The following is a 26,650-nucleotide window of genomic DNA, read 5'->3' on the forward strand; positions in this document are numbered from 1 at the left end:
ATTGTTCTGCATTCTGTCCATCAACTGTTTTTGCATTTGTTACCCCGAGTGGGACAGGTATGCTCAGACGTGAGTCCCGTGATCTCCATGCCACTGGAATCAAGCTATCCTGGCTGAAACCCCGAAACCGGTCCTAGGATGCTTGGTTCCAGTCCATGGAGGACCTGGCTTGGCAGTTCGGGCTGGACTGTTCCCATGAGGCACAGGGTCTAGACTGATTTCCATATGGCTGGGTTCAAACTGGAATGGCATGGTGAGCAAAAAAACGATGGATTTAGCCCCAGATCTTTGTACTGGGGTGAATGTATGACATTATTCTGCATTCTGTCCATCAACTGTTGTTTTTGCAGGGGGAGGTGAGACGCGCCTCTACCCAGAGCAGGCTTTGTTTCTGATCTCCGAGAGCGCAAAGGCTCTCAGCCCATGAGGTCAGAAACCTGTCTGGTGCTGGCGGGCAGCGACCAGTCAGCCAATACACTAGAAGCTGGTCGTTTTTCAAGGCCATCTCTAAAATGGCCTCTGAGTGTATTTTGTAATAAATCCAAGTCTGGCATGTAGGAAAAAGTTTTTCTGTTGCAGTAACCCCCCCCCCCCCCCCCACACACACACACTTTTTGTAAGCTAATGATGCACTTTGACTTGATGTGCCCCGGGTCCCTGACAATCAGGTTCCCAGGGCCTGTGTTCTTTCCCCAAAACTAACCCAATTGGCATCACTGGCCACATGTCTACCCCTGGTAGATGGTACCACAGGGACCCAGGACACTGTGTCCAGGGAAGGCCTCTAAGGACTTTAACACTTCTTGTGCCACCCTTAGAGGCCCTTTACCTTTACACACACACACACACACACACACACACACACACACACACACACACACACACACACACACACACACACACACACACACACACACACACACACACACACACACACACACACACACACACACACACACACACACACACACACACACACACACACACACACACACACACACACACACACACACACACACACACACACACACACACACACACACACACACACACACACACACACACACACACACACACACACACACACACACACACACACACACACACACACTCTTTTTTTGCAGGCTGCGTGTTTTGGTGCAGAACAAAGTGAAGAGTCGACATGGCACATATCCCTGTGTGCCATGCCTACAACCCACTGCCCTGTCATAGATCAGTCACCCCTCTAGCTGGTGCCCTATGCCAGTGGTGAGGGTACAGGTGCATGAGGGCATCTTACTGATGCCCCCTGAAAAACGACCAGCCTCTGGTGGGTTTCCTGACTAGTACACACCAGTATGCCACCACAAGACATGTTTCTGGACCCATAGCGTGGGAGCCTTCGCTCCCTGAGCCCAGATACAAAGCCTTTCCTGCGCGGAGGTGTTCACACCTCCCCCAGGCCAGGAAGAGCCATCTCTGGCAGAGGAGCTTCAAAGGCCTGGCAGCCTTTGTAATGTGACACCCAGCCTCTCCTGCTATCAGAAGCAGGCCCCCTTCCTGTCTCCCCTCCTTTTCGGCAGGAAGACAGGTGGTAAAAACTAGCCAGCCCAGAAAGTGTGCCTACTTCTGCCAACTCCACCCCTCAGGTGGGGGAGGCTAGGTGAAGCCCTCTCTTCAGTGCCTGCTGTGCCCGCCATCTTGCAGATGGCAGGCACTCCCCAATCAGGATTAGGAATTGTGCTCATTCCCCCAGGGTGTAGTCACCCTAAGGTCAGTAGCCCATTGGCTACTGACCTTGAGACTCCTAAAACGCCCCCTAAATACAGTATTTAGGGGGCAGCCCTAAACCAAGAAAGCAGATTTCTGCAACCTAAGGAGAAAAAGGACGAAAGAAGACACCCAGCATAGGAGACTGCAGAGAACAACTGACTTGGCCCCAACCCTACCGGCCCATCTGTAGTTTCCGGAGATCCTGTGCCGAAAATCGCCGTCCTGCAGCCAGCAACCCTGGGAGGACTAACTGCCTTCTACAAAGACCGGATCTCCTGTGAACAGCAGCCCTTTTCAAAAGAAACTGCAAAGACCGACTCAGAGCCTGCTGAGGACAAAGAAACCTGACCCCTGGTACTACCACTGCACCCGTTGCCCACGACCCGATTTCGAGTGGCCCACTGGTCCCACCGAGGTCCTCCAGAGTCCAAATCCACCGTCGCCACCTCAGCACGGAGACACCCATTCCCCCAACTACGAGTGGCCCGGTAAGGTGAAATCCGACCTCAAAATACACCCCTGCATCCAGTCACCCTGCGCCCTTGAGAAAAAAATCCGAGGTGCACCTACATCCCGAGCCCTCCAACTTACCTGCCCAGCTGTTGGTTCCTCCCGGAAGTCTTCCTGGACCGAGCATGCAGTTAAAAACCAAAACCGAAAATCCCCATTGAAAACAGGGCACCCGCCGCTAAAACAGCACCCTGCACCCAGCCGCCGTTGCGGGTGCACTTTGTGTACTTAACCGGATCCCCCTTTGCCCTGAGCCCAACACCAGGAGCTTGGCTCCCACAACCAAGTGACCTGCTAGTCAGCAGCCACCAACCGGAGGCCCCCTATCCCCCATTTGATAACAGTGGGCCTCAACACTCTGCACTCGGCCGCCCTTGTGCCACTGAGGGTGTAAAAAGACTGCATCACTGACCCTGGGGGAGTCAACCCCCAGAACATCAACTCACCACTGCCAAATACTTGCCTTTAAACCGATAACACTGTTCCTCCATAGGATAACATTAACAGTTTTTCTTGGAAAAGTTTCAAAGTGTGGAGTTTGAAACCTACAAAAATTCTTTAAAATTGTGCTATTTAACAAAAACGATTTTACTTACCTTTTTGCAGGAAATGTCCCAGAGTAATATCCAGCTATACTACTCTGAGTAAGAAAAGTAATCTAAAGTGCTTACCTGATATTTTACTGAAAAGCCCATTCAAGTCTGTTATGTATTTACAAATCATTGCATTTCTCTGAAACAATACTGTCTGTCAAAATAAACTGCATATACAATCACCAATCCAAACTGAATTACAAGTGTATATTTACTGCAAAGTATTTATCACTTAACTGTGCCAGGCTTGTTTGGTTCTAGGAAATAAAATAACTAAAATAATATTTTTATACAAAAACAATTGGTCTGAAGTTCAGTCTTTGCGTGTGTGAAATCATTTGCTGATTTAGTGGGTACAACAAATGCTTAACACTGTCCTCTGAAACTACCTTACTGCTCGACCACACTGCCACAAATTGAGAGTGAGGTGCTATCTAACTTTACCTCTACCTACCTTTGGGGATCCACTGGACTCTGTGCACACTATACCTCACTTTGGTATAATATATACACAGCCATCTTCCTGCACACGCCAACCCGTAACTCCCCTTCCCCCAAAAAGCAGTGACTTGCCTACACCCACCCCCCCTTCCCATATCATTTCACACCCTTCCCATATCATTTAACACCCGTTGGCGGAAGACTTCAACAATGTTTCCCCATTTAGCAATCGATAACATGACAAATGGGTACTAGACAATATCAAACATAGTTATTGCGTTGCCCTTGTAGCAATCCTCCCGATTTTTCTCTTGGCACTTTCAAATTCTCGTCAGAGCACCTTCAGCTTCTCAAACAACAGGTACAAGCTCTTTCAACAAAGGGAGCCATATAACCAGTTCCATTACAGTACTAAGGTTCAGGGGTTTACTCTGTACTTTCTAATCCCCAAAAAGGCGGATCCTTAAGACCAATTTTGGACATAATGATAAACCTCTACATACTGTCAGAACATTTTCATATGATACGCTTCAACAAGTGCTTCCACTTCTACAGCAAGGCAATTTTATGTCCCCACTAGACTTAAGACGCATACTTTCACATTCCGGTTCGCCCAGCACATTGCAAATATCTCAGATTTGTGATAGCTGGAAAACACTATCAGTTCAAGGTGCTGATATTCGGAGTAACTACTGCTCCACGAGTGTTCACAAAATGTCTAGCAGTATTGGCAGTTTATCTCAGAAGACAACAGATTCATGTCTTCCCATATCTAGACGATTGGCTCGTCAATGCCAGCACACACAAAGTGTTTACAACACACTCAGACTACATTAGACCTACTCCACCAATTGGGTTTTACGGTCAATACGCAAAAGTCTCATCTTCAGCCTTTGCAGAAGCAGTTCTATCTGGGAGCGACTCTAAACACTCGCACAGCTCTAGCCTCTCCCAATCTAGCCAGAATTCGAGATATTCAAACTCTGTTACTACAGTTTCAGACCAACCAATACTTAGCAGTTAGGACTTTCATGCTACTGTTATGAATGAAGGCATCATGCATTGCAAAAGTGACTCATGCAAGATTGCACATGTATCCCCTACAAGAATGCTTAGCATGTCCGTGGACTCAGTCTCGGGGTCAATTAACATATCTAGTGTTGGTAGACAGCCGCACCCATCACTCCCTGCAGTGGTGGAACACACAAAACTTACCAAAAGGGCGGCCCTTCATCGACCCTGTTCCACAGATCATGCTAACAGACGCATCTCTCACAGTTTGGGGTGCCTATCTCCACAATTTGACAATTCAGGGTCTATGGCACAACAAGCCAAAAGTCTTCACATCAACTCTCTAGAGCTTCTAGCTCTGTATCTAGCACTGAAAGCTTTTCAGACGCACCTCACAGGGAAAGTTGTCCTAGTCCGCACGGACAATATGACAGCTGTGTACTAGTTACAAAAATGGGGGGCACTCTCTGCAACTGTCATGCCTCTATCAGACCATTTGGCATTGGGCAATCCATCACAGAATTTATCTTCTGGCAGAGCACCTCCCAGGAGTGATCAACTAAATTGCCGACCTCCTCGGCAGGATGCGGCAACAAATGCACAAGTGGTAACTGTGAGAAAGTTTGGTTTTTGCTTTGTTCGCCATAAGTTGGCAGGGTATGCTCAGACGTGAGTCCCTTGCTCACTTTGCCACTGGATTCAAGCAAGCCTGGCTGAAGACGGCTGAAATGCCAGAAACCGGTCCTAGGAAGCTTATTTCCGGTCCAGGGAAGACATGGCTTGGCAGTTCGGGCTGGACTGTTCCCATGAGGCACAGGGTCAGACTGATTTGCATATGGCCATGTTTGAACTGGGGTGGCAGAGTGGGCTAAAGAACGGTGATGGATTAAACCCAGATCAGTTGACTGGGGGTGAGTGCTTGCAATGTTCAACACTCCGTCCATCATTGCCTTGGGTTTTTGCTTAACTGTGAGAAAGTGCCATCTTTCTTGCATGGTATGCCCCCACTTTTTGCTGAATTGCTGATGTACTTTGACTGAGTGTGCCCTGGGCTCTTGCGAATCAGGTGCCCAGGGTCTGTGTTCCTTCCCTAAAACTGTATTGAAACCAAAACCCAGTTGGCATCTCAGGCCACATGTCAGCCCCTGGTAAATGGTACCCTAGGTACCCAGGGCACTGTGACCAGAGAAGGACCCTAAGGGCTGCAGCACTTATTGTGCCACCCTTAGAGGCCCTGTACCCTAACACAAACACACTGCCCTTGCAGGCTGAGTGTCTGGGTACAGGACAAAACAGAGTGTCGACATGGCACACATCCCTGTGTGCCATGCCCACAACATACACTGCCCTGGCATACATCAGCCACCCCTCTAGCTGGGTGCCCTATGCCAGTGGTATGGTCACAGGAGCATGAGCCCTGTGCCCCTACAGTACCCAGGTCCATTCCTGGGCACTGTAAGTGCTGTGCTGCCATTTAAGAGTATATGGTGTTGGGAGATCGTCAACACGAACTTCACAGCACCATGATGGCTTCACTGAAGACTGAGGAGTTTGGTATCAAACTCCTCAGCACATTAAACCCGCACTGATGCCAGTGCAGGATTTAATATACAATGCACGACAGAGGGCATCTTAGAGATGCCCCCTGAACCTAACCTACAATCCACGTCTGGTCTGAGGGGCTGCCTAGGCTGCCACACAGTAGACATGTTGCTGGACCCCTGGGTAGAGAGCCATCCGCTCTCCTGGGCCTGCAACAATGCACATCCTGGGCGAGGTGCTAGGTCTCCTCCCCCAGGATGGGCAAGGGGAAGCTTCAAAGGCATGCCGCCTTTGTGAGCTTCTCCATGCCACTTGCTGTACCCAGCAACTGGCCCCTACCGGTTCTCAACCCCCACTCTGGCAGGAAGACTAGCCGTAAACCCCAAGGAAGGACAGGGGGTGTGCCAGCCTCTGCCAACCCCACCCCTCAGGTGGGGGAGGCGTTGTGAAGCACGTCCTGAGCTCTCGCCATCTTGAAGATGGGGAGCCCTGCCCAATCAGGATTAGGCCACTGCCCCCCTCCCAGTGGAGAGTGGCAGGATAAGGGGTGTACTCACCCCAGGGCAGGGACCCAGTGGTCCCTGCCCTTTACCTACCTGTAACGCCCCTAATTTTAGTATTTAGGGGCACCCTGAACCTTCCTTCCTTAGATTCCAGATTCCAAGACAGCAAAGAAGAAGGAAGACTTGCCGTGCAGCTACTAAGAAGAGGAAGACACCAACTGCTTTGGCCCCAGCCATACCGGCCTGTTGATCCTCAAACCTGCTCCTGCTCAATCCTGGAACCCCTTGTGGCCAGCAACCTCACAAACCCTGGAGGACCTGGCTACCTTGTGACTCTGAGCACCTGGGACTCCCACGAGCAGCAAAATGGAAAAGATCTGTTGTATGTTGTAATAACGACGATATAGATCCATTAGATGCCTCTATCCCAAATATTATGCATCTGTTCTTGGCATGTAGAGCTGCAGATTACACACTATGCATAGATAGCCATCTGGTGTTGGGCCCGGATGTTTGCACGTGTTTTTGTCCTGGAAAGTCTTTGGAAGTCATGAGGTAGGTGACTCCTCCTTTGGATCATAGTGCGCATGGGCATCGGCTCCATCCTCAGATTGTTTCTTATCGCCATCGGGCTCGAATGTGTTTCTCGCTCTCCAGTTTGCAACCGTTACCGGTTTACTCTTTCGACGCGCAATCCTTCCCTTTTCGACGGTATTGTCTTGATCGGGTTCTCCCAATCCACTCGACTCTCAACAACTTCCAAGTCTTCGATTCCGGACGTCGACTAAGGCCTTCGGGCCTACCTGGGCCTTATCTTCTGGCTCATGGAAAGGACGCCATTCAAGAAGTGTCCTCGATGTGGGTCGAAGTTTCCCCACATCGACCTGCATGAGGTGTGCAACCTCTGCCTCTCACCGGAGCACGAGGCCAGAGACTGTCCAGCTTGCGCCTGTTTCCGCTCCAAGAAGACAATTCGGGACCGACGAGCAAGGATAACCATGGATCGCTCGTCGGCTTCAATCCCCGACGACATCTTCCAAGAGGGCGTCGATGTGCTAGAGCAGGGGCGGGTCGAAGAAGGCCTAGTCAGCGCCTCCGAAGCCGATGACTCAGACGTCGAGGACATCACTCCAGCATAGAGGGTCGTGAGTACAGACGTCGACCCGGACCCCCCCCCCCCAACACCATCTAAAAAGGCTTCAGTCACACCTTCACGCCCAGGTGAACACCGAGAGACTGCTTCCCGTGCCCCGCCTCTGGGCCCGGTAATGAAGCCTACTAAACCTTCAGCTGACTCGTGCTCGAGTCAGCCTACCCTCGGTGCCGAAAAACATCCACAGGCACTGAAAAAGAAGTCGTCCTCTTCCTCATCCACGCCGACCGCTGCTTCGACATCCAAGCACTCTGCGTCGAAGACTGGCACCAGCTCCTCGACAACACACTCGGAGCCGACCATAAAACTGCAACCGAAGGGCCCAGACTCCCATGCTTTGAAGCCGAAAAAGACCTCGGAACCAAGGAAACAGGTCCCATCGTCCAAAGATACTGCAAAACTGCACGGTTCCAAACCCAGAACCGCTACCGAGTCGGCTCCGAAGAAGCCTACAGTACCAACACCATCGGTACCAAAGGATCTGCCTCCCACAGAAGAACTGTTTCGCCCAGATCCTACCCAAAAAACTCTTGTAAAGGATCCTAAGACTGGTCACTTGATGCTTAGCTTCAAGAAGCGACCACTAGATACGCCTGCACCGGCTCCACCACCTAATAAGAGAGACTTTGCTACCTCTCCATTAAGGATCCCTCCTCCTCCTCCTCCTCCTCCTCCTCCTCCTCCTCTTCCTCCTAAACCATCCTCCTTCTAAACCATCCTCCTTCTAAACCATCCTCCTTCTAAACCATCCTCCTTCTAAACCATCCTCCTTCTAAACCATCCTCCTTCTAAACCATCCTCCTTCTAAACCATCCTCCTTCTAAACCATCCTCCTCCTAAACCATCCTCCTCCTAAACCATCCTCCTCCTAAACCATCCTCCTCCTAAACCATCCTCCTCCTAAACCATCCTCCTCCTAAACCATCCTCCTCCTAAACCATCCTCCTCCTAAACCATCCTCCTCCTAAACCATCCTCCTCCTAAACCATCCTCCTCCTAAACCATCCTCCTCCTAAACCATCCTCCTCCTAAACCATCCTCCTCCTAAACCATCCTCCTCCTAAACCATCCTCCTCTTCCTCCTCCTAAACCATCCTCCTCTTCCTCCTCCTAAACCATCCTCCTCTTCCTCCTCCTAAACCATCCTCCTCTTCCTCTTCCTCCTCCTCCTCCACCATCCTCCTCCTCAACCATCCTCCTCCTCAACCATCCTCCTCCTCAACCATCCTCCTCCTCAACCATCCTCCTCCTCAACCATCCTCCTCCTCAACCATCCTCCTCCTCCTCAACCATCCTCCTCCTCCTCAACCATCCTACTCCTCCTCCTCAACCATCCTACTCCTCCTCCTCAACCATCCCCCTCCTCCTCCTCAACCATCCTCCTCCTCCTCAACCATCCTACTCCTCCTCCTCAACCATCCTACTCCTCCTCCTCAACCATCCCCCTCCTCCTCCTCAACCATCCCCCTCCTCCTCCTCAACCATCCCCCTCCTCCTCCTCAACCATCCCCCTCCTCCTCCTCAACCATCCTCCTCCTCCTCCTCAACCATCCTCCTCCTCCTCCTCAACCATCCTCCTCCTCCTCAACCATCCTCCTCCTCCTCAACCATCCTCCTCCTCCATCCTCCTCCTCCTCCTCAACCATCCTCCTCCTCCTCCTCAACCATCCTCCTCCTCCTCCTCAACCATCCTCCTCCTCCTCCTCAACCATCCTCCTCCTCCTCCTCAACCATCCTCGTCCTCCTCCTCAACCATCCTCGTCCTCCTCTTCAACCATCCTCCTCCTCCTAAACCACCCTCCTCAACCACCCTCCTCCAAAACCATCCTCCTCCTCCTAAACCACCCTCCTCAACCACCCTCCTCCTCAACCATCCTCCTCCTCCTCCTCAACCATCCTCCTCCTCCTCCTCAACCATCCTCCTCCTCCTCCTCAACCGTCCTCCTCCTCAACCATCCTCGTCCTCCTCTTCAACCATCCTCCTCCTCCTCTTCAACCATCCTCCTCCTCCTAAACCACCCTCCTCAACCACCCTCCTCCAAAACCATCCTCCTCCTCCTAAACCACCCTCCTCAACCACCCTCCTCCAAAACCATCCTCCTCCTCCGCCTCGCTCTCCTAAATCATCCTCCTCCTCGCTCTCCTAAATCCTCCTCCTCCCTCTCCTAAACCGTCCTCCTCCTCCTCCTCGCTCTCCTAAACCATCCTCCTCCTCCTCGCTCTCCTAAACCATCCTCCTCCTCCTCCTCGCTCTCCTAAACCATCCTCCTCCTCCTCGCTCTCCTAAACCATCCTCCTCCTCCTCCTCGCTCTCCTAAACCATCCTCCTCCTCGCTCTCCTAAACCATCCTCCTCTTGCTCCTCCTGCTCCTCCTCGCTCTTCTAAACCATCTTCCTCCTCCTCCTCGCTCTCCTAAATCCTCCTCCTCCTCCTCCTTGCTCTCCTAAACCATCCTCCTCCTCGCTCTCCTAAACCATCCTCCTCCTCCTCCTCCTCCTCCTCGCTCTCCTAAACCATCCTCCTCCTCCTCCTCCTCCTCCTCGCTCTCCTAAACCATCCTCCTCCTGCTCCTCCTCGCTCTCCTAAACCATCCTCCTCCTGCTCCTCCTCGCTCTTCTAAACCATCCTCCTCCTGCTCCTCCTCGCTCTTCTAAACCATCCTCCTTCTCCTCCTCGCTCTTCTAAACCATCCTCCTCCTCCTCGCTCTCCTAAACCATCCTCCTCCTCCTCCTCGCTCTCCTAAACCATCCTCTTCCTCCTCCTCCTCGCTCTCCTAAACTATCCTCCTCCTCCCCCTCGCTCTCCTAAACCATCCTCTTCCTCCTCCTCCTCGCTCTCCTAAACCATCCTCTTCCTCCTCCTCGCTCTCCTAAACCATCCTCCTCCTCCTCGCTCTCCTAAACCATCCTCCTCCTCGCTCTCCTAAACTATCCTCCTCCTCCTCCTTGCTCTCCTAAACCATCCTCCTCCTCCTCGCTCTCCTAAACCATCCTCCTCGCTCTCCTAAACCATCCTCCTCGCTCTCCTAAACCATGCTCTACTCCAGTAGATAATGATGATAACACCTCGGATGATGCAGGGGGAGGTGCGGAAGATCAACCACTAGGGGACCCTACTCCTACTGGCTCCCCAGACCCCTGGGATGATTATAGTATCCCAGACGTCCCTTACACCCCACAAGAGGACATCTATCCCTCCCGGCCTTCCCCTCCAGAGGACACTATCTGCTTTAACCAGCTCCTCCACAGAGCTGCCCAGTACCATGGGGTTGACCTACACACAGACCCCGTGAAGGAAGATTTTCTCATGGACACTTTTGACACCACACAAGTCCACCTCAATTTTACCCATGCTTAAAGGGGTCATTAAGCATGCACCAGAGGTCTTTAAAGACCCGGTCAGGGCTCGAGTCATCAACCCTAGAAGCAAGAAAAAGTAGAAGGCCGCCCCTACTGATCCAGCCTACATTAAAGGCCCCGCACCACTAGACTACCTTGTAGTCTCCAATGCGCGAAAAAGAGCCAATTCCCAATCATCAGGTGACGTACCACCATCAGATAAGGAGCCTAAACTCCTGGACGCCTCTGGCAAACGAACGGCGTCACAGGCGGCAAACATGGCCAATACTCAAGCGCTGTTAGCTAGGTATGACAGGGCACATTATGATGAGCTTGAGTCCATAATGCAGCACCTTCCAGACAGGTACAAAAATAGAACCAATGAACTCATACAAGAAGGTAAAACCATTACCAACACCTAAATCCGTTGTACCTTAGATGTAGCAGATACCGCCTATAGGGCAATAAAGACCAGTGTCCTTCTGCTTAGGCATGCCTGGCTACGCATTTCAGGTTTCAAACCTGAAGTCCAGAGTTCCATTCTCAATCTACCATTTGATGAGCAACACCTATTTGGCCCTAATGTTGACGTATCCCTTGAAATAATGAAGAAGGATACCGACATAGCTAAATCTATGGGAGCCTTGCAGTCGCAAGCTCCCACATGTTCTTTTCGTCGCACATCTTTCAGGAGCACCCCCAGAGGCTACTCTTCGGATAGCCCCTCCACTTCTTACAAGGCTCCCACCCAATCCACCTTTACTAGAGGTTACCAAAGAGGTGGTTACAGGGGGAACAACAACAACAAAGGCAGAGGCAAGACCCAACAACTCCCGCTCTGCCGCCACCCTCACCCAATGACTTCTCTCCACTTCCCCCAGACCATTCCACTCCCGTCGGGGGAAGACTCCTACAATTCCTTCCTGTCTGGACCAACATCACCTCAGGCAGGTGGGTGCAACAGATAATTCAGGTTACTGCCTCGAACTAACATCTACCCCCAGACATACCACCGAAACAGCGTCCAATGTCACAAGAACATTTGTTACTACTAAAGCAGGAGGTAATCTCCCACTTACCAAAAAGTGCAATAGAACCAGTTCCCCTGCACCAACAAAACAAGGGAGTTTACTCCCCGTATTTTCTCATACCAACGAAGGACGGCTCTCTAAGGCTTATTCTAGACCTCCGACCCCTAAACATATACATACACTCAGACCATTTCCATATGGTCACACTCCAACAGGTCCTTCCTCTGCTTTCACAGGGCGACTTCCTTGCTACCCTAGACCTCAAGGACGCCTATTTCCACATTCCCATTCACGCCGCTCACAAGAAGTATCTCAGATTCGTAGTGGACGGTCAGCACTATCAATTCAAAGTACTCCCATTTGGAGTCACAACAGCACCACAAGTGTTTACCAAGTGCCTAACAGTGGTCGCAGCACACCTAAGAAGACAGCCCATTCACGTCTTCCCATATCTGGACGACTGGCTCATAAAAGCCAGCTCATACAACCAGTGTGTACAACACACTCATGCCACTATCCAACTACTTCACGACCTGGGCTTCACAGTAAACTACGCATCCATCCCACGTACAACAATACCTCGGTGCCACCATAGACACCTCAAAAGCGTTAGCCTACCCCAGTCCGCCAGGATAGCAAGCATACAGGCTCTTCTTACCAAATTCCAACCACAAAACTCTCTTCCAGCCAGAGTGTTCATGCAACTCATAAGGATGATGGCCTCTTGCATATTCATAGTGCCACATGCAAGACTCCAGATGCGTCCTCTCCAAGATTGCTTAGCACGCCAATGGAACCAGGTTCAAGGTCAGTTAACAGATCTGATGTTGGTAGACGGTCGTACTCGTCGCTCTCTGCAGTGGTGGAACACCAAGAACCTTTCCAGAGGACGACCGTTCCTAGAGCCGGTTCCTCAAATATTTATGACAACGGACGCATCGCTCTCTGGCTGGGGAGCTCACCTACTACATCACACCATGCAGGGCAGATGGACACCTCAACAAAAGTTACTAATCAACCACCTGGAGTTACTAGCCATATTCCTAGCCTTAAAAGCATTTCAACAACAAACATCAGGCAAGACTGTCCTAGTCCGCACAGACAACATGACAGCCATGTACTACATACAAAAACAAGGCAGGACACACTCTGCAGCTCTCTGTTTGCACAGAACATATGGAGGTGGGCTATACCTCAGAACATGTTTCTCCTAGCCCAACATGTGACTTTCCTAGTAGCCATTACTTCTTTACGAAGAGTTAGCGAACTACAAGCACTAACCATTCAGGAACCCTTTCTGCAGATGCATCATAAGGTTGTTCTCCGAATTAATCCTAAATTCCTTCCTAAAGTCATTTCTCCCTTCCATCTCAATCAATCTGTGGAGCTGCCCAAATTCTTCTCACAGCCACAAACAGTCGCAGAAAGAGCTCTTCATACCTTAGATGTCAAAAGAGACTTGCTTTACTACATGGAGAGAACACAACCCTTTCGTAAGACCAAACAACTTTTCGTGTCTTTCTCACCACCACACAAGGGCAACCCCATATCAAAATCTGGGCTAGCTAGGTGGATTGTCAAATGCATACAAATTTGCGACCACAAAGCAAAACGTACATTATCTGTTACTCCTAAAGCCCACTCTACATGAAAGATAGGGGCTTCAATGGCATTTTTAGGAACATTCCCTTTGATGATATCTGCAGAGCAGCTACATGGTCTACACTGCACACATTCACAAAACACTTTTGTGTAGATGTGCAAACTAAACAACAAGCTAGTGTGGGCCAGGCTGTACTCAAAACACTATTTCAAACTACTGCAACAGATACTGGTGGTCGCCGCTAGGAGGGGATACTGCTATACAATCTATGCATAGTGTGTAATCTGCAGCTCATATGCCTCGAGCAGAATATGCTATTTACCAGTATGCATCTGTTCTTGGCATGTAGAGCTGCAGATCTACACCCGCCTCCCCGGCTACCTTTATCTGTTCCAGTATTATCTTATTTAGATACAGCATACATGGGCATCTTTCCTGTTTTCTCACAAAGCTCCATCGTTTCCCTGCTGGCGAAAAGCAATCTGAGGATGGAGCCGATGCCCATGCACACTATGATCCAAAGGAGGAGTCACCTACATCGTGACTTCCAAAGACTTTCCAGGACAAAAACGAGTGCAAACATCCGGGCCCAACACCATATGGCGATCTATGCATAGTGTGTAGATCTGCAGCTCTACATGCCAAGAACAGATGCATACAGGTAAGTAGCATATTCCTTACCATTTGAATCTACAGCAAGCAGTTCTAGCTTACACATCCATTCTATTCCACCTTGCGGCAGTCGCCGCTTATTTGCAAAACAGAAATGTATCTTTGTTCCAGGTTCCAGTAATTAAAGCCTTTTATGGAGGGCCTTAAAAGAGTAATACCACCCATAGTACCTCCTGCACCAGTTTGGAATCTGACCATTGTGCTTACAAGACTCATGGGTGCACCTTTTGAGCCATAACACAATTGTCCATTACAATTACTTTCTTAGAAGGTTTCTTTCCTCATTGCTATTACTTCATTAAGGAGAGTTGGTGAGCTACAAGCATTAACCTCAGAAGAACAATTCTTTCTGCTTCATAAGGATAGGGTAGTTCTTCACACCAACCCAAAATTCCTTCCAGAAGTGGTTTCTGCTCTTCATATTAATCAGTTGAGTTACCTGTATTCTTCCCTCAATCTGATTCAGTAGCAGAAAGAGCTCTTCACAAACTTGATGTCAGAAGAGCAGTATTGTACTATATTGATAGGGCAAAAGCTTTTCGTAAGACAAAACCACTGTTTTTTGCTTTTGCTACATCTCTCAAAGGCAATGCTATCTCTATATCTGGTATTTCAAGATGGATTGTTAAATGCACTCAAACTTGCTATGCTAAAGCTAAAATAACTTTATCTATTCCTCCTAGATCAGATTCCACTCATAAAATAGGAGCACCTATGGCTTTTTTAGGTAACATCCCTATAGCTGACATCTGTAAGGCAGCTACATGGTCCACACCACACACATTTACCAAACACTGTTGTGTGGATGTGTTAGCACGTCAACAAGCCAATGTAGGGCAAGCAGTGCTAAAGACACTTTTTCAAACAACTGCAACACCTACCGGGTAGCCACCGCTTTGGGAGAATACTGCTATATAGTCTATGCAAAGCATGTGTATCTACAGCACACATGCCTCAAACGGATTATGTTGCTTACCCAGTAAGCATCTGTTCTTGGTATGTAGAGCTGTAGATTCACATGCGCCCTCCCACCTCTAGTTATTGCATTTCTCATTTTACATTACAAGCGCATGGACAGCTCTGTACTACACTCTCTTACTCTATTCTCACCCTCCTGTGGGAAAAAAAATCTAACAATGGAGTCAATGCCCATGCGCACTATCACCAAAAGGAGGAATCACCTTACCCCGTGACTGGAAAAGACTTCTTTGAAGAAAAACAACTTGCAAACATCTGGGCCCAACACTAGATGACAGGAGTATGCAAAGCATGTGAATCTACAGCTCTAAGTGCCAAGAACAGATGCTTACTGGGTAAGTAACACAATCATTCCTATACCGATTACTTACAAGCACTTTGAGAAATTGCGATTATGTAGTCCCAGGCATTCTGTTTTTTCTATAGGCTGTTCTCTGAAATGCTGTATAATGGTATGGATGCTATAGAATTATCAATAGTGACAGATTTTTATACTATTATGGAGATGTGCAACGCCTCAACAGTCTGATCTGCTCGAGAGGAAGGTCCCGGGATTGGTTGAGAGCCATCGATCATCGTTTAAATCACCCGGACATTCGGGCACGTCCAACAAAAGAAGAAAAGGTCTGTGACTTCACCCGGTCTGCCAAAGTCATCCGATGAGACAAGGTTCTGTCAGTATGCAAGGCCCTGCTTCATGGTTGAGCCTGCGCTTGGGCTGTCGCTGCAACTCTGAGTTTCCTGACGCAACCCTCACCCAGCTCCATGAGTTTTGTGAGGCATTAACCTCATATGTGGCCGGCACATCCCTGCTAGCGCACCCTCAGGCCCCCTACTGATTTTCTACCTGTGGGTTTCGCCCCAACACCTCGGGCCCCTTTGATCCATGGACCGATCCGGATAAAGGCCTGTCAAGCCATCTCATTTTTCCCCGACTTCAGTCCCACTGCTTACGGCGGCACCACCCCCATTCTTATCCCGAATCTGACACCAGGCCCGATGGGTGTTGTCGACTGGAGGCATTGCATCGATGCCTGAGCCCTATTTCTATGCGCTCGTACTTGGGTAAGATTGGGAGCAGCCACTGGACCTTATGAATACCAACCCCTAGACCACAGTGAGAACTGTTGGATGCTCTCCAACTTCAAACAGTTAATTCTCTTCCCAGATCCAAGCCACCCCACCCCCAAGTCTGTCTTCCTTGTCTGAGATCTTTTTTCTAACCCTATCCTCATTAGAGTTAGGCACAATTGGTGAATGTGTTGCTCACCCTTTTGTGCCATACAAGTGTCAATTGGTTTGACGCCACTCATTTTTTTGGGAGACTTGTCCCTGTGACCCCTCACTCTCTCGCTTTTTGTTTTTTTTGTCTGCACACTGCGGATTCATTTCAGCATTAAGAGTTTAATTTATTTTTAGGTATTTCTCAAGAGGATATCTGTGACGCAATCTTGAGTGTGACTGAATTAAGCGGCCCGTTTGATGCATTGGTTGGCTCAGCCTCCTTTGCACCTCAAGCTTCAACCTCCAAATTTTAATGAACTTTGTCTGCTGATTAGATGTGTGGCAGCTGCTGCCCATGGTCAGTATTACCCAATATTGGTCTGTTCAACTAAGGAAATTCCTATTTCCTGAGGTTTCCCCTTTAACAGTAACTGCCTACTGGACCAGTGATTATAAAACCTTGAGGGGGTACAGGAGAGGAGTCCAGGGCTAGTGCTGCCTTTTATTCTGCACATGTATTGTTTTTACTACTGTTAGCTTTTATTGAACCCTTGTTTCCAGAATGGTGCAGAGGACATATGTAGGTCTAGGGCCTCTGCATCTGTGTCCATGAAGAGCGTGCGCCAGGAGTGTCTCCTGTTATCCACGAGTGGACCGAATTAAGCACCGTATGATTGGTCATAGTGTCAATGACTAAAAAACCAACAACATTAAACTAGCGCTAAAGATCCATTTCAAGGTTTTGGGCCATTATATTTATCCCTAAAGATGCTTACTTTCTTTTATGTTTTCTTTGTCGATTTTAACCGTTCTATTTACCTACCTGCTAGATATAGCATTTCTCTTTTTCAAGTATACAACCCTGACTGGACACAATATTTATTACCTACAGTATCAGACTTAATGCTAATTTCTAATCTCCCCCCACCTCTTGGAGTAAGCCTTAACTGCTTGATCTTGCTACTACATCAAGTTTAAGTACTTTAAGGGTTTACTGTTTTACTTCAATTTCATTACACTAGTATATTGTGAGACTGGTCCCTCTCGTTAAATGTCAGTACCCGCCCACCCAGGACACTACTCTTCTACAACTTTCTACCCTTAATGCCAAAATGCCTCATTCTTTGCACACTGTGTACCTGAAAACATTGACACTTTCTTGAGGAACTCTCCTCTTAGTGACAAGACCTACATGGCCAAGTAGGCTAAGTGTCACGAGAGTGCAAATAACTGAGTTAGTCCTAGTTATGGTAACTTTATGCTTCTGTGTTAATATCTAATGTCTCATTGGTCATGTACTAAAGGAATTTGCCAAGTAGTGATTGATGAATCTCTTTTGCATTGATTAGTACTATTTAGTTGCCAACTTTTATTTTAAAAAGTTTGAATATAATTCCAATTCTTCCTCCTTTTGTTAATGATTGTTTTTTTGTTGCTAACCTGAGAATCTTTATTTACACAATGCTTCCCTCTAAATATGTTTTCTGTTTTTAGACTCAAAAGGACATCTCCAACAGCCTATTGTGACTGCTGGGAAAAATGTAAATGCAAAACATTAATTGCCGGCCAGAAGTCTGCTCGCCTGGATCTGCTTTACAGACTTCTTACTACCACCAATCTAGTGACCATGCCAAACAGCAGGTACATTTGTCTTGTGACCGTGTATTCATGTGTATCAGCATATTATTAGTATAGTGGAAACTGCTGGTTTTCTATCAATTACTTACTTTGTCACAGTTCACAGATACATCTATTTTACAATAGTTAAATGCAATTTTGTTTCTACTGATCTTCAGGTTTTAATCTACTTAATAAACTGTTACTTAGTGTGAGTTACTTGTTGTGAACCAGTTCCAACAGGGTCAAAATAAGTAACAATATGTCTATAGCAAAGTGCACCATGAATATATTAACTTTATTTCCCCTTGTCCATGCTAAATGGAAAGTTATTCAAAGGAATTGCGTATTTCTTCCTCATCTAACTTTTTCAGAATTCATAAACGGTAGAATATCTTAGCAGGTATATGAAATCCACATGTTCGAGGCATATGAGCTGCAGATTACACACTTTTGCATAGATCGCCATCTGGTGTTGGGCCCGGATGTTTGCAGTTTGTTTTTCCTCTTGGAAAGTCTTTGGAAGTCACGAGGTCGGTGACTCCTCCCTCGGTTCGTATTGCGCATGGGCTTCGGCTCCATCCTCAGATTGTTTTTTTCCGCCATCGGGCTCGGATGTAATACTTCGCGCTCCGGTTCCGAACTTTTCCAGTTCAATGATCGACGCAGAATCGTCGGTCATCGGTATTGTTCAGATCCAGATCTCCTCAATCACCTTCTCTTCGACACTTCTTTGATTCCAGTCGACGGCGGCCTTCTGGCTTATCCAAGCTCCGGTCTCGGCTGATGGAAAGAACTCCTTTCAATAAGTGCCCTCGATGTGGGTCCAAATTCCCCCACACCGATCTTCATGAGGTTTGCAACCTCTGCCTCTCCCCTGAACACGAGGCTTGAGACTGTCCCGCCTGCAAGTCTTTCAGATCGAAAAAGACTATTCGAGATCGAAGGGCCAGACGCAACATGGCACACTCCTCGACCTCCGCTCCAGTCGACATCTTCGGGGACGACGCCGATGTTCCGGGACAGCAGCACACCGAAGAAGAAGACCTCGTCAGTGCTTCTGAAGCCGACGACTCGGATGTGGAGGACATCACCCCGGTGCAGAGAGTCGTCAGTACTATACCCCCTCCCACACCTGCGCCGACACCCAAAAAGGCTCCGGTCACGCCTTCGCCTCCGGGCCTAGGCAAGACCAAAGACACTGCTTCAAACACCCCACCTTCGGGCCCGGTGAAGAAGACAAATAAGACTTTTGGCGGCTCGGGCTCGAGCCAGCCTGCCAGCGGTGCCGAAAAACACACTTCGGCACCGAAAAAGAAATCGCCTCTACCTCGACACCGAGCTCCGCACCGAAGCCCTCGGGTCGAAACCAGGCCTTTCGGTGCCGACCAAACCACATAAGGCCCTCGGCACCGAGACTCCCGCGCCGAAGCCCACCTCGGCGCCGACTTAAAAAATCGGAGGTTCCTAAAAAGCACGGCACGGACAAGCCTAAAAAGTCATCGCCCCCGAAACCTTCGGTGCCGACGGAACAACCATTGTCACAGGAACTGTTTACGCCGGATCCCTTGCAAAAGACACTTACCAAGGATCCAAAAACTGGACATTTGGCTCTCTCTTCAAAAAAGAGACACTTGGACAAACCAGCTCCACCTCCAAAGAGGAAGGACTCTGCTACCTCCCCTTTCAGAATTCCTTCCCCACCTCCCCCACCCTCTCCACCTCCGCCCCCTCCACCTTCTCCACCCCCACCTCATCGCTCCCCGTCTCCGGACGATGATAATGAGGGGGACCCATATTATCCAGGGGATGTGCCACAAGACCCCACCCCTACAGGATCCCCAGACCCATGGAACGACTATAATAATCCAGACATTCCAGATGTCCCACAAGATGACCTTTATCCATTCAAGCCATCTCCACCGGAAGACTCATTAGGTTTCCATCACCTACTTCAGAGGGCGGCACATTATCACGGGGTAGAGTTACACACTGACCCGGTAGAGGAGGATTTCCTCCTCGACACCTTTGATACCGCACATGGGTCTACCGCTATACTCCCTATGCTCAAGGGGGTAATAAAACATGCACCAGAGGTTTTTAAAGACCCGGCTAGGGTCATTAACCCACGTATAGAGAAGAAGTACAAAGCTGCCCCCACAGATCCTGCCTATATCAAAGGGCCGGCGCCACTGGATTCCCTAGTGGTTTCCACTGCACGGAAGAGGTCAAACTCCCAGGTGTCAGGCAAAGCACCACCGCCTGACAAGGAGTCAAAGCTACTAGACGCGTCAGGAAAGCGCACTGCGTCACAGGCAGCCAATATATGGCGTATTGCCAACACTCAAGCGCTATTGGCCAGATACGACAGAGCGCATTATGATGAGTTAGAAACCATCATGCACCATCTCCCAGAAAAATACAGAAATAGGGCTAATGAATTAATCCAAGAGGGTAAAACCATAACTAACACCTCTATACGATGTGCCCTAGACGCAGCAGACATCTCCAGGGCCATTTACACTAGTGTCCTCCGTCGCCATGCTTGGCTCAGAGTTTCAGGCTTTAAGCCTGAGGTACAGGCCTCCATTCTAAACCATCCCTTCGACCAAAAACATCTATTCGGTCCAAAGGTAGATGAGGCCCTAGAGAAAATGAAGAAGGACACGGATACGGCAAACTATGGGAGCCCTGCAGTCACACCCTCCTAGACGCTCCTTTCGCCGCTCTTCCTTTCGGGGTACCGCCAGAGGCTACTCCTCAGATAGCGTGCACTTCCTACAAATCCCCTGTTCAGTCCACCTTCACAAGGGGCTATCAAAGAGGCGGATATAGGGGCAATAACAATAAAGGCAGAGGCAAAACAAATACCGCCCGCTCTGCCACACAGTCTACCCAATGACTTCCCCCTGCTCCCTCCAGACCATCCCACTCCAGTCGTGGGCAGGCTACAAAATTTCCTTCACGTCTGGGAGACCATCACCTCAGACAGATGGGTGACCCAAGTTATTCGTTCAGGGTACTGCCTAGAATTAACATCTACCCCCCCAAACATTTCACCCAGGCAACGCCCAATGTCACAAGAACATTCCACGTTACTAAAACAGGAGGTAATCTCCCTCCTACAAAAACATGCCATAGAACAAGTCCCCACCAATCAGCAAAATTTAGGGGTTTACTCCCTGTACTTTCTGATACCAAAAAGAGACGAGACTCTACGACCTATTCTAGATCTCAGGCCTCTAAACACTTACATACATTCGGACCATTTTCACATGGTAACCCTTCAACAGGTACTTCCGCTCCTCTCCCAGAACGACTTTCTCACCACACTGAACTTGAAAGACGCATACTTTCACATTCCGGTACACCATGCTCACAGGAAGTACCTCAGATTTGTAGTGGACGGGCAGCACTACCAGTTCAAGGTACTCCCATTCGGGGTCACAACAGCACCAAGGGTATTCACCAAGTGCCTAGCGGTAGTGGCGGCACACCTCAGAAGACAGCACATTCACGTCTTCCCATATTTGGACGACTGGCTAATAAAAGCCACGAACTACAACCAATGTGTACATCACACCGCCACTACAATCCAACGACTTCACCAGCTAGGTTTCAAGGTGAACCACCAAAAGTCCCAGCTAATACCATCCCACACAAAGAAATACCTCTGTGCCACCATAGACACCTCAAAAGCCATAGCCTATCCCAATCCTGCCAGGATTGCAAGCATCCAGGCTTTGCGTCAAAGATTCATACATCAACACACTCTCCCAGCAAGAGTGTTTATGCAGCTAATAGGGATGATGGCCTCTTGCATTTTCATAGTGCCGCATGCAAGACTCCAGATGCGTCCACTCCAGGAGTGCTTAGCACGCCAGTGGAACCAGGCCCAGGGGCAACTGACAAATCTGGTGTTGGTAGACGGTCGCACCAATCGCTCTCTGCAGTGGTGGAACACCACAAATCTTTCCAGAGGTCGACCGTTCCTGGACCCGGTTCCACAAACAACCCTAACAGACGCATCGCTCTCCGGCTGGGGAGCTCATCTATTACACCTCACAGTGCAGGGCACAGGGACGCCGCAACAAAAGTTACTCCACATCAACCATCTGGAGTTACTGGCAATCTTTCTAGCCCTAAAATCCTTTCAGATGCAGATTTTAGGCAAGGCAGTCCTGATTCGCACAGACATGACGGCCATGTACTACATTCAAAAACAGGGCGGCACACACTCTCCACAGCTCTCTCAACTAGCACAGAGCATAATGGAGATGGGCAATTCCACACAAAATCTTTTCCTAGCCCAACATGTCCCAGGAGTCCAAAACACCATGGCAGATGTGCACAGCAGACAGACGCAGCAGATCCACGAGTGGGAACTTCACCCGCAGGTTCTGCACCCGTTCTTTCAGATGTGGGGGCATCCACACATAGACCTCTTCGCCACCCACGAAAAAAAAAAAATGCCCAAGCTTCGCCGCCAGATACCCACACCCATTGTCCAAAGGTAATGCGATATGGATGAACTGGTCAGGCAAATTTGCATATGCCTTTCCACCTCTCCCACTAATTCCATTAGTGGTGCGAAAGCTACAACAGCACTCCCTCACACTGATTCTAGTAGCTCCAACATGGGCCAGACAACCGTAGTACACCACGCTGCTGGAACTCTCGGTAGTGCCACACCAAAAGTTACACCTCTCGCCATGCCTCCTAACCCAGAACCATGGAGAGATCAGGCACCCGGACCCAGCTCAGCTCAACCTTGCGATCTGGCTCCTGAGATCCTAGAATTCGGATACCTTAACCTTCCCCCTGACTGCATGAAAGTCATCAGAGAAGCTAGACGCCCTACTACTAGGGCCTGCTACGCTGCAAAGTGGAAAAGATTTGTCATTTACTGCCATAACACAATCAACCCTCTAGACTTATCTATACAGCATATCATATGCTACTTGCTCCATCTACAAAGGTGTAACCTAGCATATACATCCATTCGGTTACACCTCGCAGCAATTGCTGCTTACCTACAGAACAGGCAGCACCTATCACTTTTCAGAGTGCCTGACATTACAGCCTTCATGGAAGGCCTCAAGCGAATAATTCCCCCCAGAGTACCACCCTCACCTGTGTGGAACTTAAATATAGTTCTCACAAGGCTAATGGGACCGCCCTTCGAACCTTTGCATAAATGCAAACTGCAATTTCTCACATGGAAAACAGCTTTTCTTGTAGCCATCACTTCCCTTAGAAGGGTCAGTGAGATACAAGCACTTACCATACAAGAACCTTTTCTCCAAATGCACCAGAACAAGGTTGTTCTCCGTACCAACCCAAAATTCCTACCCAAAGTCATTTCCCCCTTCCATCTAAATCAATCGGTAGAATTACCGGTTTTTTTCTCGCAATCTCAAACTGTTGCAGAAAGGGCTCTACACACGCTAGATGTTAAAAGGGCCTTACTTTACTATATTCAGAGAACACAACCTTTCAGAAAGACCAAACAACTGTTTGTCTCTTTCTCTCCACCACATAAAGGCAACCCCATCTCTAAATCAGGGATAGCTAGGTGGATTGTAAAATGCATACAGATTTGCTACCACAAGGCAAAACGAACGCTATCTGGTCCCCCTAAAGCCCACTCTACACGGAAGATAGGGGCTTCTATGGCTTTTCTAGGGAACATCCCATTAGATGATATCTGCAAAGCAGCAACATGGTCAACACCGCACACTTTCACTAAACATTACTGTGTAGATGTGCAAACCAAGCAACAAGCTAGTGTGGGCCAGGCTTTACTAAAAAAACTATTCCAAACCACTGCAACGGATACCGGTGGTCGCTGCTAGGGTTGGGTACTACTATATAGTCTATGCAAAAGTGTGTAATCTGCAGCTCATATGCCTCGAACGGAATATGCTACTTACCAGTATGCATCTGTTCTTGGCATGTAGAGCTGCAGATCTACACACGCCCACCCGCCTCCCTGGCTACCTGTATCCGTTCCAGTCTATCTTATTTAGATACAACACACATGGGTTTCTTCACTATTAATACTACGCTCCATCTTTCCCTGCTGGCGAAAAACAATCTGAGGATGGAGCCGAAGCCCATGCGCAATATGAACCAAGGGAGGAGTCACCGACCTCGTGACTTCCAAAGACTTTCTAATAGGAAAAACAAACTGCAAACATCCGGGCCCAACACCAGATGGCGATCTATGCAAAAGTGTGTAGATCTGCAGCTCTACATGCCAAGAACAGATGCATACTGGTAAGTAGCATATTCCTTCTGATTGATACTTCTATCTGCTGATTTCTTGCCTCAGACATTAGCCAGGATCCGGAAATGTTTAGAGCAGTATACCTGCATGCCTGTAGGTGTCATTGTGCAGATCTGCACTGATGTCCTCTCTCTTCAGAAGCTCAAGTTCCTTTCTTTCCTCTCCTTCAAACCTGAATCTGGAACTTCTCCTTGTTCTTCAAGACCACAGACTTGATCAAGACTTAACAGTGTGCAAGGGAAAATGTCATACCCCTGAGGGGACCGTATTTAACTATGTTGGGATTGTCGGAAACCGATGTCTGTGACAGACCTTCACGATGTCTCCTTATGATGGCACAACTCCAGGGCCTGCAACAACTGCGCCGAGATTAGCCTGAAGGCATTATGGGACTGTGAGGCTCAAATTTTATGTTGCCAAACACAAGAAGGCTCCGCGGCACAACCAGGTAAAAGTCGCCCCCCCCACCACCACCCAAAGTAGTTTCCACGACAGGTGTAGGAAAGTTTCCCTTTATGCATGGTCACCCCCCACTTTTTGCCTGTCATCTGATGCAACCTGACCAGATGTGCCTTGGGTCCCTGCCAATCAGGTTCCCAGGGCCTGTGTGCTTTCCCAAGACTATACCATTGTATCCACATTTGGCACATCTCTGGCCAAAGGTAAGCCACTTGTAAAAGGAACCATAGGTACCAAGGGCACTGTGACTGGGTAAGGCCTCTGAGGGCTGCAGCACCTATTGTGCCACCCTTAGAGGCCCTGGAACTTCACACACTCTCACACACACACTCTCACACACACTCACAACCACACACACAATCACAACCATACACTCGCACACAATCACACACCACACACACACAACCACCCACACACAACCACCCACACACAACCACCCACACACAACCACCCACACACAACCACCCACACACACAACCACCCACACACACAACCACCCACACACACAACCACCCACACACACACACAACCACCCACACACACAACCACCCACACACACACACAACCACCCACCCACACACACAACCACCCACCCACACACACAACCACCCACACACACACACAACCACCCACACACACAACCACCCACACACACACACAACCACCCACACACACAACCACCCACACACACACACAACCACCCACACACAACCACCCACACACACAACCACCCACCCACACACACAACCACCCACACACACAACCACCCACACACACACAACCACCCACACACACACAACCACCCACACACACACAACCACCCACACACACAACCACCCACACACAACCACCCACACACAACCACCCACACACAACCACCCACACAACCACCCACACACAACCACCCACCCACCCACACACACAACCACCCACACACACAACCACCCACCCACACAACCACCCACCCACAACCAACCACACACACACAACCACACACACACGACCGCGCACAACCACACACACGACCGCGCACATACATGACCGCGCGCACATACATGACCGCGCGCACATACATGACCGCGCGCACATACATGACCGTGCGCACACACGACCGCGCACTCGACTGCACACACACACGACCGCACACACACACACACACACACACACGATCGCCCATGTACACAGAATGGCTGAGTACATGGAAAAAGCATCCAATAACCTTGAGGCCAGCCAGGAGCTCCAGAAGCACTGGTATGACCAAAAAGCTGCACTGGTTGAATTTCAACCTGGGCAACAGGTGTGGGTTTTGGAGCCAGTGGCACCAAGGGCTCTCCAAGATAAATGGAGTGGCCCTTACCCTATCCTAGAAAGAAAGAGTGAGGTCACCTATCTAGTTGACCTGGGCACTAGCAGGACACCCAAGAGGGTCATCCATGTGAACCGCCTCAAGCTCTACAATGACAGGGCTGACATCACCATGCTGATGAGGAGCAGGAAGCAGAGAGTGAACCTCTCCCTGACCTCCTTTCCTACAGCCCAAAAGATGGATCAGTAGATGGTGTGATCTTCTCAGACACCCTCTCGGCCCAACAGCAGACTGACTGCAAACCAGTCTTGCAGCAGTATGCTAGCCTCTTTTCCCTGACCCCTGGTCTGACAAACTGGTGTACCCATGATATGGACACTGGTGACAGTGCACCTGTCAAAAACAAAATCTATCGACAGTCAGACCAAGTCAAGTAGAGCATCAAAGCTGAGGTCAGCAAGATGCTGGAGTTAGGGGTCATTGAACCCTCTGAGAGCCCCTGGGCCAGCCCAGTGGTTCTAGTCCCCAAACCTCATCAACAGGGTGAAAAGAGAGAGATGAGGTTCTGTGTGGACTATAGAGGGCTCAACTCTGTCACTAAGACAGATGCTCACCCTATCCCAAGA

General features: G+C 49.2%; 1 protein-coding gene across 15 annotated transcripts in view; it reads left to right on the plus strand.

Moving 5' to 3' along the window:
- The window catches only part of UBR5 (ubiquitin protein ligase E3 component n-recognin 5), a 2,036,132-nt gene that overhangs the window by 1,020,706 nt on the left and 988,776 nt on the right, over positions 1 to 26,650 (plus strand). For all 15 annotated transcript variants that reach the window (XM_085605144.1, XM_085605147.1, XM_085605145.1 and 12 more), the window contains one exon: positions 17,848 to 17,994. In XM_085605144.1, the coding sequence (XP_085461270.1) occupies positions 17,848 to 17,994 (147 nt within the window). The remainder of the gene's footprint in view (positions 1 to 17,847; positions 17,995 to 26,650) is intronic.

Source organism: Triturus cristatus, chromosome 5_1 (assembly GCF_964204655.1).
Source record: "Triturus cristatus chromosome 5_1, aTriCri1.1, whole genome shotgun sequence".
Lineage (NCBI taxonomy): Eukaryota > Metazoa > Chordata > Amphibia > Caudata > Salamandridae > Triturus > Triturus cristatus.